General features: G+C 42.3%; 1 protein-coding gene across 2 annotated transcripts in view; it reads left to right on the forward strand.

Moving 5' to 3' along the window:
- ldlrap1b (low density lipoprotein receptor adaptor protein 1b) overlaps positions 1-5,587 on the forward strand; it is a 53,956-nt gene extending 48,369 nt beyond the window's left edge. Inside the window, exons 7-9 of one of the 2 annotated variants that reach the window (XM_023986476.2) lie at positions 1,235-1,359; positions 2,181-2,215; positions 5,064-5,587. In XM_023986476.2, coding sequence (XP_023842244.1) covers positions 1,235-1,359; positions 2,181-2,215; positions 5,064-5,208 — 305 coding nt within the window. In that variant the 3' untranslated portion in view covers positions 5,209-5,587. The remainder of the gene's footprint in view (positions 1-1,234; positions 1,360-2,180; positions 2,216-5,063) is intronic. The other variant, XM_023986477.2, reaches the window with a different exon arrangement.
- The last annotated feature ends 10,007 nt before the right edge of the window (positions 5,588-15,594 follow it).

Here is a 15,594-nt window from a genome sequence, read left to right on the forward strand (position 1 = left end):
TCAGCTTAGCCACGCGTCCCCGTCTTCTGGCCAGTTGGACCCCAGCCAGCCAGAGTGGGATCCCTCAGCTGACACTGTTAACATTGGCCGGGACTGGATCAGCTCGAGATCACAAAAGGATCAGGGCCATTTGAGTTCAGAGATTTATAGATCCTCTCTAGAGAGGAGGGTAAAACCCTTGACCTGGAAATTATATTTTTGTAACAGAGGGGCTTTGGTGTAAGGGGATTGCAGCCCTGTCACTTTATTTTTGGCAGTACTTGAGCTATGACTCACAGAGGGATGTGTGGGTTAGACCCATAATGAAGTGGTATTGACAGGGATGCAACGTGCTCACAGTAAGTATACACCACCTGGGAGCCTCAGGAAGGCGTGTTGCTGGAGCCCCTCCCTCTCTGATAGTTTCCTGCTCATCACACAAACTAATGTTTGTGTGCTGACGTGTGCATCTCTATGCACATGCTCCCGTGTCCCCTCTACTTGGAGATGTAGTTTCTTAGAGGCCTGTAACATGATACTCCTGTTTGCCGCTCACTCCCTGGGGCAAGCCTGCCAGACGATGCCCAGACCCCAGCCACACTCCAAAGCATGCAAACATTTAAAAATATGTTGCTTATGCTTTTTATCTATCAAATGTATTGCACAACTAGCTACATTTCGTTTTTTTTATCACGTTATACATTTATTTGGGGATTCCACCCTGTAATTTGCCTGATGATACGCGATTGGAGAAGGAGTCTCATTTCATACATGGCCGTTTGTCTACATTCCCTCTTCTCGCTTACCTTTGACCTTTTTCGAAAGGAGGACAGAGAGGACCCAACAGTTGAGCAACTCTAATTAAGAAAAGGCCATGGTCTTCTAAGGATAAAGAAGGATATGAGGTGCTTAATGGAGCCAAGTACAACTTTGAGACGGGTTTAGAGAACTGAGATTTCACCTTCTCTTCTCAAGGGACCGGCGACAGTTAGTCTGACCAGACAATCAATGCTCAGAGAATTAGGCCTTGGTCCTAAAGATTCCCATAATGGCCTTTGTGTGCATGATTCCGGTTAATGTTATGTTTGCYTATGATGATTATAAGTGTGCATGAGTATTGGTGCAAGAATGCTATGATAAATTACTTGGTAGACGTCTCACTTGTACAGCTTGTAATGTCATTTAGGCAATATTTTTCAGGTTTGTATATGTCTCTGAGTTCCATTAAGTATGTTTGCTTTCCATTGTTTTACAGAAGTGGCCACAGGAAACCTTCTAGACTTGGCAGAGGGGGCGCTGGTCCACTCGGGGACAAAGGAGAGCGAACCGGACCCCTTCATGGTGCGCAACCACTCCACAGAGAACAACAATACTGTATGGGTAAGAGAATGGGGGCTAGAATAGTACTACTGGAGCTGCACAGGCTTGATAAGAGGGGCAATGCTTTATGGATGACAACCAAAGGCTTGGAGGGCATATGTTTTGCTACAACTAGCTGTATGGGTTAGATAAAATGGACGGAACAGCAACAGTACACTGTACGGGTAAGATGGAAACAATACACTATTGGCAATAGCTCCTAGCATACACGCTTTATTCAAAGGCAGGGTATTTATACTAGAGCAGTGTTTCCCAACCCTGGTCCTCCAGTACCCCCAACAGTACACCGTTTAGTTTTATCCCTGTACAAACACACCTCATTGAGACCTTGATGATTAGTTGACAAGTTGAATCAAGTGTGCTTGTCCAGAGTTGCAATAAAAATGTGTACAGTAAGGGGGGTACTGGATGTGTACAGTAAGGGGGGTACTGGAGGACCAGGGTTGGGAAACACTGTACTAGAGTATATGTATGGGTTGAGTTAAGCTCAGGACAATGGTGCATTGAAAAGGGCAATACTTGTCAGATGGTTCCCATAACAGGGGAGGGTGTGAGGTTGTTACTCTACAATTATATACTTATTTGGATAGAGGTGTGTGTGTGTGTGTGTGTGTGTGTTAACTTTAGCTGCTCATAACTCAAAGCTACCTTTTTAAATCTACTGTAAAACCATAAGAGCAGTTTGATGCCATTTATCTTTATTGGAGATCACTTCCTGTAGTGTACCTACTTGTAAACCTTTTTCTAACTGTTTTTAACAGTATTTAAATTACTTTGACATTGTCTTCTTTCACTGACCTTGTCTGTTTTTTTTCTGGTAGGAGCTTGAGGATGGTCTGGATGAAGCTTTCTCAAGGTGGGTGATGTTACTGTACCTCGTCCAGTCCCCCTCTGCAGTAACCCACCACACACACACACACACTGTTCTGGAAATAGCCGGTGGTTAGGGCTCGTCTCATAAATGCTGCCACTCCCTCCTCCTGGCTCATTGCGCTTATATCTAAGAAACAGGCTGTGTTTTTATTTTACTGGCGTCAACACCACACTTAGTCGTCATCTGCTTTCTCAGCCTCTCTTTCTTTTGGCCCCCACATGCAGTGATTTAACAGTAAGTTTTCAAGTTGGGATAGATTGAATCTGGCAGACAAGAATGGTTGTGGTTGAGGGATAAATAGAGAGCATTGGTTTTCGGTCACACAACTAGCAGGTTCAATGTTGACTGGACATGTCCTTCAGTGTATTCCTTGTGCTTTTGCACAGACGGGGATTACTCAAGAGCTCATTTTAAGCTAACCCAACTCATGCAGAGCTCAAAGGACGCCATTTTGTTTCAATCAACCCTGATGGGGTTTTGAGGCCTACTGTGGAGTTTGGGGAGCTGAATCACAATTCCCAATATTTATTTGTTTTTATATTTATTTGTTTTCTAATGTCTACCACAAAGTAAGAGTCTAATTACAGTCTTGTCAGTGCTTTAATTTCCCCCAGGACTCTTTTAATTTTCTCAGTTGAAACTGACAGTGGCCGCCTCTGTCTGTCTGGAGGTAGGGACAGTTTGCTTCATCGACTGGTAATCAAGCCATCTAACGCTGTTATCAGATAATTATTTGTCTGCGCACACAGTAATTACTCACTAAGCTGTTAATATCTGCTGCGGTGTCTGTTGCTGTGATTAACGAGGGGACTCTGGAGAAGTGATTGTCTTAATTGAGGGAAATTTAGGAGGTTCAAGCCTTTGAGGAGGCAGAGGATCTGGTGCAAGCCTTTGAGGAGGCGTTGAGCCAATGGTGAAACGAAGTGTCATATGGACTGACCTGGATGTCCAGCCAGACATGACCTGGACGATCTGCTGATGTCAGTACTTGTAGACTCATTTCTCTTTTTTATTTTTTTAGTTCCATGCCTGTTGCTGATATATGTGTARGGAGAGTTTTTCATTACATAGGCTGCCACTTCAACGTCTCTGTCACTGGACTCAAACAAGCTAGCTCTTTAGTATGGATTTTCTAAAAAAGACCCAGTGATGACAGAAACATTAGATTCTGTCTGTGAGACCTTAGTCTTCCTCAAGACTAGGCTGTTTGGCCACACGCAGGGAGTTTATAATCAGGTATATTTTGTTGTTGCTAATGCTTGTTCTTTCCTTTATTTTCCTTGGGAATGGGGTGGAGTGAGGTCAGACTTTTCCTCTGTGTTTGAGGAAAGAGCTTTCAGTAAAAGGCACTTAATTGGCAGTAGGGCTTTGGTTCCTCCAAACATGCTGTGGGTGGTAGAATGGGGTAGCAGAACTCTGGAAGTCAAAGGACGCATGTAATGTAGACAGTGGTTTTCCTCCTTCGGGACATCTTGTGAATCCAAGAACAGTTTTAGTGTCAATCCTCCATCCTTGTATGTTAGGTTTTAGAACTAGTAAAACACTATAGTGTTGACATTTCTTCCCTTCATTCTCTGCGTGAGTGATTTTAAGTTCAGCTGTATGGTCATGTAAACCTCTCCCTGTACATCCCTTTAAACAATGGTATGTAGCAAAGTTGAGCCCAGGGCTTTTTCTCAATACTGATACTGACCTTGGACTGATGAGCCATTGCTCTATCTCGAGGGATTACAGTGACACCTTCTGGCAGTTCCTCATTATGACTATAGGGGACATGATTTTCTCATCTTTTAGTACTGGTATGAGGTTCTAAACAGCTGTCTGACATTTTACATTTCCTTTGCACCCCTCAGCCGCAGTCTGGATAGCTTTGAATCATACTCAGGTAATGACGTCATCCATTGGATGTGCCGTGTCGCCCCCCCCCATTACTTTCCCCCAGTCACCACCACTCTCATCCAAACTGTGACCCCCTCTGTCACTCTCTTGTCCTCACCGAACCCAGCCCATCTGTCTGAGCGTGGATGTGTACATTACTGCCACCATGTAGTTGCATATCTCGATGTAGGAGTATTCCATTACCACAGCTCGGAACCCTGTCCTATTGATTTTCCCTTTTGACGATGCTGAGGTAACGAAGGGCTCAAACCGAGAAGTACCCATCTGATTTAAGTTTGGACTAGAGGATCCTACTTAAAAGCAGCAAAGTGCACAGAGGCTAGGAAGGCTGTGCTGTGTATGCAAGGCAGGGTTTTATGCTAAAGTGTTGATTTGTTATTTATTCTAATTTTGTCCATGTTTCGGATTTGTGTTTTTCTTCTTTATAATCATCAGCCATTTCACCGTTGTTGCCACATCACTAAATGAGTGATGACATGGTGAGCCAAGTGGTTACTGTGGTAGCAGTGAAGTGTTGAAAGTGTTTGGCGTGTGTCGAAACATTGTCTTGTGTCAGGTCTGAGAGCTGTAGTCGTGTGAAGAGATTGTCTTAGATGACCATACCTCACTGTTTGATAATTTCACACAACATGCCTCTACTGTTTAGTTCTGGATACTGTAACACGAGACCAACACAGTATTTGTAGTTACACTTACTCAAATTTGACACATTTGTGTATAGTATATTTAATGTAATGTTCAACAATGTTTGCTAGTAGCCAATACACACATTTGACAATTTAAATTGTACTACTGCCCAATGCTTTTCAATGTTAATGCTACCACATCTCCATTCATTTCAATGTATTGAGTGTTCACATCCCATCTGTTATATGGTGTCTTTTGCCTGATGAATGTGATAAGTGAAATGTCTTTCCTTCTCCCCGTCTAGACTCGCTGAGTCTCGCAATAACCCCCAGGTCCTGGACATTGGGGTAAACCCTCAGGACTTCAACACCGAAGAGTGCCTGTCCCCAACTAACTGGGACAAAACAGACGCAGACAACACCGAGAAAGACGATATGTTTGGGTTCTAAGGGTGGAGCCACTGCGGACGCAAGGCATCGAGGAAGGGAGAGAAAGATGGAGGGATTTGAGTGAAAGCAGTAGAGGCAGTAACGATGTCTGTGAAATAGTAGTGCCATGGAGTTTGTACCTGATTCTCCCTGAAAGTCCACTCAGTGGCGCCATCTTGAGGGATGTGACTGTTTGTGCATCTAGCTGACCAACCAGGTGAGACCTTCCTGAGCAGAGAGCCTCCAGAACTCATACCAAAGCAATGTAACCATTTTGTTTCTTTTAATTAAATGTTAAACATGCAGTCATCTGGTGTTTGTTAAATTCAACTGTGCATTAATTTTTTATTTTTCTATTTGCCCACTGTATATGTATCTACTGGTATATTTGAACTGTGTGTGTGTGTACCAAATGTAAGTATGTATCTACTGTATACATAAGCTGATAGAAAGAGCTATATTTTATCATTTTTTGAGCATTTGGTGAAGGCGCAGTTAAGCATTTAGAGGCAGAAAATGGATAAAACAGGTTAACACCTATGGTCAGTGTTTGATGTGGAGTCAGGGAACATAACAACCATGGCATTAGCCCTATGTTAATGTACCTGTGGATGGAGGGGAAACTTCACAAGTGATGGATTGAAAGCCACCAGCTGAACTCCAGCCCCGATGCCAAATATAAGAATAAAGAGTGCGGGTGACTCACCTCTGTGCTCTAATAATTGGGCAAACAGGCTTGATCAAAATTGACTTGCATATATAATGTGTGAGTTGTGTGTATATGGATTCATCTTTTATTCTATTGCTAGATCTATTTTTGCACTACTCATCCCTCTCCAAAGCACATACTTTCATGTTGGGGATTGTTATAACATCAAACTCTTACATATACCACTGTAATGTTGTCTATGACCTTGTTTGTGCTAATAAAGATTTTGATAGTTTACTCATCAGTTTGGGGATGGTGTATGAGGATTTGAGGTCAAGTCTCAGTGTTAATGTCTGACATTTTTCTTAGTTTTAAATGTATTTAAATCATTTCCGGTATTATGTTACTCCTATTGAATTCAATAAAATGTATGTATCAATGTGAGGCTGTTTTAATAATATACTGTACATGTACACACACACACACACCAGTTACAAATATTACAGCTCAGCTTTCTCTCATAGGCCACCTGTGGTTACATTCAAGTAACTCATGAGTCATAACATTGGCATTAAGCATGTTATTTGTGGGTAAAACCATTAGCCAACGCCATATTAAACAAATTCGATGGTATCCAAATAAAATATTTTTGGTGCATTTGTCAAATTTACCTGATATCCATAACGTGATTGAACTCATTGACCTTTCTTGAGCATGCACCTGCTAAGCCCCCAAAGTTTTTTTGGGGCCGTGCAGTGGCTAATTTCGCAAAAGTGGTGAGTTGGCTAGCTAGCTATGTTTGACACCGTTCAGCTAGTTATTTATAAAATATCAAACCATACAAACAACTATTTTGCGTTAGATCGATAAACATTTTTCTGATGGGAGGGTGAGGCGAAGTGCTAACGCGGTAACTTAGCTAACTAGCTTTAACATTTCACTTCTTTTCCCCCAACTTGGAAAACATAAATGATGCTAACTAGCTAAGGTCATTTTTGAAGCAGGTCACCTCTTTCGATAACAGTGAATAAGATTTCAAATGTTAGTGTGAGATGCATAGGCATGATGTGATGAATGCATTTTCCAGCTGTAGTTTTCTACCTCGCTACTCTAGTACCTAAGGGATGGATCGAAATTTACAGAATCGGTACATGCTTTTAATTTCTGTCAAGGGGAGAGTTAAGTATTTTTAAAATCTAGTCTAGGGAAGGGTCACGTAATTGATGTAATTTCAATATTTCTGTGTTTTAGAATGAGTTGCGTATTAGGCTATATACCTGTGTGCCCAATGCAGCCCCTCGTCTCTGGTTCTCTGCTGGGCATGCAATATCAAATGCATCTATAGGCTATTTAGTATGGTCTCAATCAAATGTTCCATAGGCTACGAATTGCATGCTTGGAGAAGCACAGAGCAAAGTTATATTTCTAAGATAGCTGCTGGGATGGTGTAAATAAAACTAGGCTGCATTACACACGGCAATGGATATTCCAACCCTGACCCTGTTTTGATCTTGCTGATCCAAATATTTTTTGTGTGCTGCCTAACCAATGCTGTGCTGGGTGTAGTGCTACAGTGGCAGGTCAGGAGGAGATTCAAAGAATTCTTCTGAAAATAATATTTGATTAGGCCTAGTCCAAAAATATGCCATATCTCGCACACGGACTGGCTTATGTTCTGCTCAGTTTGAGAAGGAGGACGAAGATGAGGTCAAAGAGGTCAAATTTGATAGCTTGCTACTACTATAATTAATTTGAATAAAAACAGTTTTTGGGCATTATGTATTTATGAGAGTTATTGACCTCACAATAAGCCAGATTCTAGTTACTTACATTGTGGTGCTGAAACTTGAACCAGCATCCAGTTTGCTGAGCAGAGTGTTGGGGGCTATTTTGTAAATTACATCGCCGAAGTCAAGGATCGGTAGGATAGTCAGTTTTACGAGGGTAAGTTTGGTGGCATGAGTGAAGGAGGCTTTGTTGCGAAATAGGTTGCCGGTTCTAGATTTAATTTTGGATTGGAGATGTTTAATGTGAGTCTGGAAGGAGAGTGTACAGTCTAACCAGACACCTAGGTATTTGTAGTTGTCCACATATTTTAGGTCAGAACCGTCCAGAGTAGTGATGCTAGTTGGGCAGGAGGGTGCGGGCAGCCATCGGTTGAAGAGAATGCACTTAGTTTTACTAGCATTCAAAAGCAGTTGGAGGCCAAGGAAGGAGTGTTGTATGGCATTGAAGCTCGTCTGGAGGTTTGTTAGCAGTGTCCAAAGAAGGACCAGATGTATACAGAATGGCGTCGTCTGCGTAGAGGTGGATCAGAGAATCACCAGCAGCAAGAACGACATCATTGGTATACAGTGGTCTCCAAAATTACTGGCACCCCTGACTGGCAATGCACAAACAATACTTTAAAAAATATAAACAATATAATTATAGAGATAAACTCAAAATACCAACATGTGAAAGATACTGTACTTTATTAATGTTTCAATGGAACCCATCAAAATTATTTATTGATTAAAAATTAAAAAAATTAAAAAATCAATGTCCTGCAAATCAAGGTTTCACAATTAATTGCACCCTTAAATATTATTGTAAATAACATCTACCAAAATTAAACCAGGAATTAAATTCCACTTATTTAAGTTTATCTAAGTGTTAAGGAACTATATTGAGCCATTACATCACTTCCTTTGTCACTAGGGTATAAAAATGAGGTAACAGGCATGCAATATCTCTTTGTCATCAAAGACCACGAAGAAAAGAAAAGAACTGGCAGTTCAAAAGGGACAGATGGTCGTAGACCTTCATAAATCTGGTAATGGCTACAAGAAGATCCACAAACGATTGAATATACCACTGAGCACTGTCAGGGTAATTATTAAAATGTTCAAAAGATATGGAACAGTTGAAAACTTCACGGGTAGAGGACGCAAATGCATTTTGCCCCACAGGATAGGGAGGAGGATTGTGAGATAAGCAACAAAATCCCCAAGAATCACTGTGAAAGAATTGCAGGCCTTGGTGGCATCTTGGGGTCACCAGGTTTAAAAAAGCACCATCAGACGCCACCTCCACAACCAAAGGCTCTTTGGAAGGGTTGCCAGAAGAAAGCCCTTAATGACCCCAAGACACAGACGCAAGCGCTTGGAGTTTGCCAAACGTCATTTAAATTATGATTGGAAGAAGGTGCTCTGGTCAGATGAGACCAAAATTGAACGTTTTGGTCAGATACAGCATCGGCATGTTTGGCGTCGAAACAGAGATGCATACAAGGAGAGGCACCTCATACTCACGGTGAAATATGGTGGTGGGTCAGTGATGTTTTGGGGCTGTTTTAATTCCAGAGGTCCAAAGGCACTGGTTAAGATTGATAGCATAATGAATTCCACCAAGTACCAGGCAATTTTGGCTGACAATCTGGTTGCCTCTGCCCTTTAGGCTGGGACTTGGCCGTATGTGGACTTACCAACAAGACAATGACCCAAAACATACCTCAAGATCCACACAGAAATGGTTCTGTGACAACAAAATCAATGTTCTGCCATGGTCATCTCAGTCGCCGGACCTCAATCCAATCGAAAACCTGTGGGCTGAGTTGAAGAGGGCAGTTGATAAGCGCAAACCCAAGAATGTGAAGGATCTTGAAAGGATCTGCATAGAGGAATGGTCCAAAATCCCTCCAAATGTGTTCCTTAACCTTGTCAAACATTACAGGAAAAGACCATGCTGTTATCCTTGCCAGAGATGGTGGCACTAAGTACTAAATGAGGAGTGCCAATAATTATGAAACCTTGATTTTGGTGAAATGTATTTTGTAGTAAATAATTGTATGATTTTGGTGGGTTCCATTGAAACGTTAATAAAGTACAGTATTTCTCAAATGTTGGTATTTTGAGTTTCTCTATAATTATATTGTTTATATATTTTTAAGTGTTGTTTGTGCATTGCCAGTCAGGGGTGCCAGTAATTTATGAGCCCACTGTATACAGAGAAAAGAGTCGGCCCGAGAATTGAACCCTGTGGCACCCCCATAGAGACTGCCAGAGGTCTGGACAACAGGCCCTCCGATTTGACACACTGAACTCTATCTGAGAAGTAGTTGGTGAACCAGGCGAGGCAGTAATTTGAGAAGCCAAGGCTATTGAGTCTGCCGATAAGAATGCGGTGATTGACAGAGTCGACAAGCCTTGGCCAAGTCGATGAAGACGGCTACAGTACTGTCTTTTATCGATGGCGGTTATGATATCGTTTAGGACCGTGGCTGAGCTGCACCATGACCAGCTCGGAAACCAGATTGCATAGTGGAGAAGGTACGGTGGGATTCGAAATGGTCGGTGATCTGTTGATTAACTTGACTTTCGAAGATTTTAGAAAGCAGGGCAGGATGATATAAGTCTATAACAGTTTGGGTCTAGAGTGTCTCCCCTTTGAAGAGGGGATGACCGCGGCAGCTTTCCAATCTTTGGGATCTCAGACGATACGAAAGAGAGTTTGAATAGGCTAGTAACAGGATTTTAGAACCGTTTCTAAAATCACATTTATTTATAAAGCCCTTTTTACATCAGTCGATGTCACAAAAGTGCTGTACAGAAACCCAGCCTAAAACCCCAAACAGCAAGCAATGCAGATGTAGAAGCACGGTGGCTAGGAAAAACTCCCTAGAAAGGCAGGAACCTTGGAAGAAACCTAGAGAGGAACCAGGCTCTGAGGTGTGGCCAGTCCTCTCTGGCTGTGCCGGGTGGAGATTATAACAGAACATGGCAAGATGTTCAAACGTTCATAGATGACCAGCAGGGTCAGATAATAAAAATGCATACAAAGGCTCGGTCTGTCCAAGAAGTGAGGGTAAACAGTAAGGATGTTCTGTGCTATACACTATGTTTTAATTATTATTTTGGGTATAGGGGAGGGTCACTTTTTTTTTTTTCAAGCGTTTAGGGAGGGTTTAGGTAAAATATATTTTGCTAAAGAGAGGTACGATTTTCTCCATGTAACCCTTATTACACTGCTCAAAAAAATAAAGGGAACACTAAAATAACACATCCTAGATCTGAATGAATGAAATATTCTTATTAAATACTTTTTCCTTTACATAGTTGAATGTGCTGACAACAAAATCACACAAAAATTATCAATGGAAATCAAATTTATCAACCCATGGAGGTCTGGATTTGGAGTCACACTCAAAATTAAAGTGGAAAACCACACTACAGGCTGATCCAACTTTGATGTAATGTCCTTAAAACAAGTCAAAATGAGGCTCAGTAGTGGTGTGGCCTCCACGTGCCTGTATGACCTCCCTACAACGCCTGGGATGCTCCTGATGAGGTGGCGGATGGTCTCCTGAGGGATCTCCTCCCAGACCTGGACTAAAGCATCCGCCAACTCCTGGACAGTCTGTGGTGCAACGTGGCTTTGGTGGATGGAGCGAGACATGATGTCCCAGATGTGCTCAATTGGATTCAGGTCTGGGGAACGGGCGGGCAGTCCATAGCATCAATGCCTTCCTCTTGCAGGAACTGCTGACACACTCCAGCCACATGAGGTCTAGCATTGTCTTGCATTAGGAGGAACCCAGGGCCAACCGCACCAGCATATGGTCTCACAAGGGTCTGAGGATCTCATCTCGGTAGCTAATGGCAGTCAGGCTACCTCTGGCGAGCACATGGAGGGCTGTGCGGCCCCCAAAGAAATGCCACCCCACACCAATGACTGACCCACCGCCAAACCGGTCATGCTGGAGGATGTTGCAGGCAGCAGAACGTTCTCCACGGCGTCTCCAGACTCTATCACGTCTGTCACATGTGCTCAGTATGAACCTGCTTTCATCTGTGAAGAGCACAGGGCGCCAGTGGCGAATTTGCCAATCTTGGTGTTCTCTGGCAAATGCCAAACGTCCTGCACGGTGTTGGGCTGTAAGCACAACCCCACCTGTGACGTCGGCCCTCATACCACCCTCATGGAGTCTGTTTCTGACCGTTTGAGCAGACACATGCACATTTGTGGTCTGCTGGAGGTCATTTTGCAGGGCTTTGGCAGTGCTCCTCCTTGCACAAAGGCGGAAGTAGCGGTCCTGCTGCTGGTTGTTGCCCTCCTACGGCCTCCCCCAGTCTCCTGATGTACTGGCCTGTCTCCTGGTAGCGCCTCCATGCTCTGGACACTACGCTGACAGACACAGCAAACCTTCTTGCCACAGCTCGCATTGATGTGCCATCCTGGATGAGCTCACTACCTGACCCACTTGTGTGGGTTGTAGACTCCGTCTCATGCTACCACTAGAGTGAAAGCACCGCCAGCATTCAAAAGTGACCAAAACATCAAGCCAGGAAGCATAGGAACTGAGAAGTGGTCTGTGGTCACCACCTGCAGAACCACTCCTTTATTGGGGGTGTCTTGCTAATTCCCTATAATTTCCACCTGTTGTCTATTACATTTGTACAACAGCATGTGAAATGTATTGTCAATCAGTGTTGCTTCCTAAGTGGACAGTTTGATTTCACAGAAGTGTGATTGACTTGGAGTTACATTGTGTTGTTTAAGTGTTCCCTTTATTTTTTTGGGCAGTGTATAAATAACGTTCAATCCCTAACGTTAGTAAAAACAATATAGCTAATTGTCATTTTGTGATTCTTAAGGTTAGCCAACTCAAATATCTAGGGCTAAAGTTACTGCCTTTAAGGAAGTAAAATGTTCAGCCTGCTGTATAGAGTTTGTGGATTGTGTATCGGAGCATTTTTAACTCTCCATGGTTAAAGTAGGAACAAAAATATGTATGAGTGTGCTACATTTACTATCATCATACAGTGCCTTCGGGAAGTATTCAGACCACTTGACTTTTTCCACATTTTGTTACATTACAGCCTAAAATTTATTAAACCGTTCCCCCCCCCTCATCAATCTACACACAATAACCCATAATGACAAAGGAAAAAAACGTTTGGACATTTTTACTAATTTATTGAAAATAAAAACTGAAATACCACATTTTTATAAGTATTCAGATCCTTTACTCAGTACTTTGTTTTAGCACCTTTGGCTGTGATTACATCCTCGAGTCTTCTTGGGTATGACGCTACAAGCTTGGCACACCTGTATTTGGGGAGTTTCTCCCATTCTTCTCTGCAGATCCTTTCAAGCTCTGTCAGGTTGGATTGGGAGTGATGCTGCACAGCTATTTTTATGTCTCTCCAGAGATGTTTCATCGGGTTCAAGTTCGGGCTCTGACTGGGCCACTCAAGGACATTCAGAGACTTGTCCCAAAACCACTCCTGCGTTGTCTTGGCTGTGGGCTTAGGGTCGTTGTCCTGTTGGAAGGTGAACCTTCAAATCAAATTAAATCAAATTTTATTTGTCACATACACATGGTTAGCAGATGTTAATGCGAGTGTCGCGAAATGCTTGTGCTTCTAGTTCCGACAATGCAATAATAACCTAACAATTCCACAACTACTACCTTATACACACAAGTGTAAAGGGATAAAGAATATGTACATAAAGATATATGAATGAGTGATGGTACAGAACGGCATAGGCAAGATGCAGTAGATGGTATCGAGTACAGTATATACATATGAGATGAGTAATGTAGGGTATGTCTGAGGTCCTGAGTCTGAGGTCCTGAGTGCTCTGGAGCAGGTTTTCATCAAGGATCTCTCTGTACTTTGCTCCGTTCATCTTTGCCTCGATCCTGACTAGTCTCCCAGTCCCTGGCGCTGAAAAACATCCCCACAGCATGATGCTGCCACCTCCATTGCATCACCGTAGGGATGGTGCCAGGTTTCCTCCAGACGTGACGCTTGCCATTCAGGCCAAAGAGTTTGCTCTTGGTTTCATCAGCCCAGATAATCTTATTTCTCATGGTCTGAGAGTAGGTTCTCTGGTCTGAGAGTCTTTAGGTGCCTTTTGGGAAACTCCAAGCGGGCTGTCATGTGCCTTTTACTGAGGAGTGGCTTCCGTCTGGCCACTCTACCATAAAGGCCTGATTGGTGGAGTTCTGCAGAGATAGTTGTCCTGGAAGGTTTTCCCATCTCCACAGAGGAACTCTAGAGCTCTGTCAGAGTGATCATGAGGTTCTAGTTCACCTCCCTGACCAAGGCCTTCTCCCCCGATTCCTCAGTTAGCCGGGCGGACAGCTCTAGGAAGAGTCTGGGTGGTTCCAAACAACCTTCTATTTAAGAATGATGGAGGCCACTGTGTTCTTGGGGACTTTCAATGCTGCAGAAATGTTTTGGTATCCATCCCCATATCTGTGCCTCGACACAATCCTGTCTAAGAGCAATTTCTTCAACCTCACGGCTCAGTTTTTGCTCTGACATGCACTGTCAACTGTGGGATCTTATATAGACAGGTGTGTGCCTTTCCCAATCATCTCCAATCAATTGAATTTACCACAGTTGGACTTCAATCAAGTTGTAGAAACATCTCAAGAATGATCAATGGAAACAGGATGCACCTGAGCTCAATTTCGAGTCTCGTAGCAAAGGGTCTGAATAATTACGTAAATAAGGTATTTCTGTTTTTTATTTTTAATAAAATGTGCAAAAATGTCTAAAAAACTGTTTTTGCTTTGTCATTATGGGGTATAGTGTGTAGATTGATGAGGGGAAAAAAGCAATTTTATAAAAATGATAGAATAAGGCTGTAACGTAACAAAATGTGGAAAAAGTCTAGAGGTCTGAATACTTTCAGAATATTTAGTTAGGTATGTTATATTATGTTAATTTCTCTGTGGTGCACAAAACGTGTTACTATAGTACACAAGTTTGCATTTTCAGCACATTATATTGAATGGAATTACACACTTTTTGCTTTAGATTGTTTAGTCATCACGAATACATTACCTCGATTGCTTTAAACATATTAATATATTTGGTTTGGTACCATTGATTTTGTTATATGCGCCTGTCTGTGGCAGGATTTAGAACGTCATTAGCTATAATTTTTTAACTCATGGCACAGATAATTCTGGGCGCTCTGTATAAAACTCGATGGCCGCACACCAATAAAAACTATCATTTAAATAACATCCAACCCTTCAGTGTTGATATCCTATGCCAGGTCGTGATTCGTTGAAGTTAAATAACAAAGTCACTGATTTGTTTCTGCCCAACCTGGTCTGAGCATTTCATATTATTCTGTACATAAATCTGATACTCTCCATTTAGTATGATATGTTACATTTCGTATTGTATGTATCAATTTGTGGATGTCCATCATCCATTTTGTATAATATGTTACGAATTGCAATTTGTACAATATGTTGCGATTTGCAAACGTACAATATGTTACGAATTCCAACTTGTTGTGGCTAGCTAGGTGGCTAAAGCTAAAGTCAGCTAGCTGGCTAACATTAGCTAGGCTATGGGTTAGGGTTAAGGTTAGGTTAAATGGTAAAAGTTAGGGGAAAGGTTAGCTAAAAGGGTTAAGGTTAGGGGAAGGGTTAGCTAACATGCTAAGTAGTTGTAATGTAACTAAAAAGTATTAAGTAGTGGCAAAGTTGCTAATTAGCTAAAATGGTCTGTGATGAGATTCGAACACACAACCTTTGGATTGCTAGATGTTGGCGTTATACACCTACCCATCCACCCCGACTAACTGCCCTACTTTCATTTTTGCCTTATCATTTTTGCCTTAGTTAACCTTCTGTCTTATGTAACCATACCAAACGTAACATATCAAACTAATTCAAGTGTTCTGGATGTACATTTACTATGTTACATCTAGTCTATGCGACCAGGCCTGAAGGTCTGCTCAATGAC

The sequence above is a fragment of the Salvelinus sp. IW2-2015 genome, linkage group LG4q.2 (genome assembly GCF_002910315.2).
Source record: "Salvelinus sp. IW2-2015 linkage group LG4q.2, ASM291031v2, whole genome shotgun sequence".
In the NCBI taxonomy this organism is placed as follows: Eukaryota; Metazoa; Chordata; class Actinopteri; order Salmoniformes; family Salmonidae; genus Salvelinus; species Salvelinus sp. IW2-2015.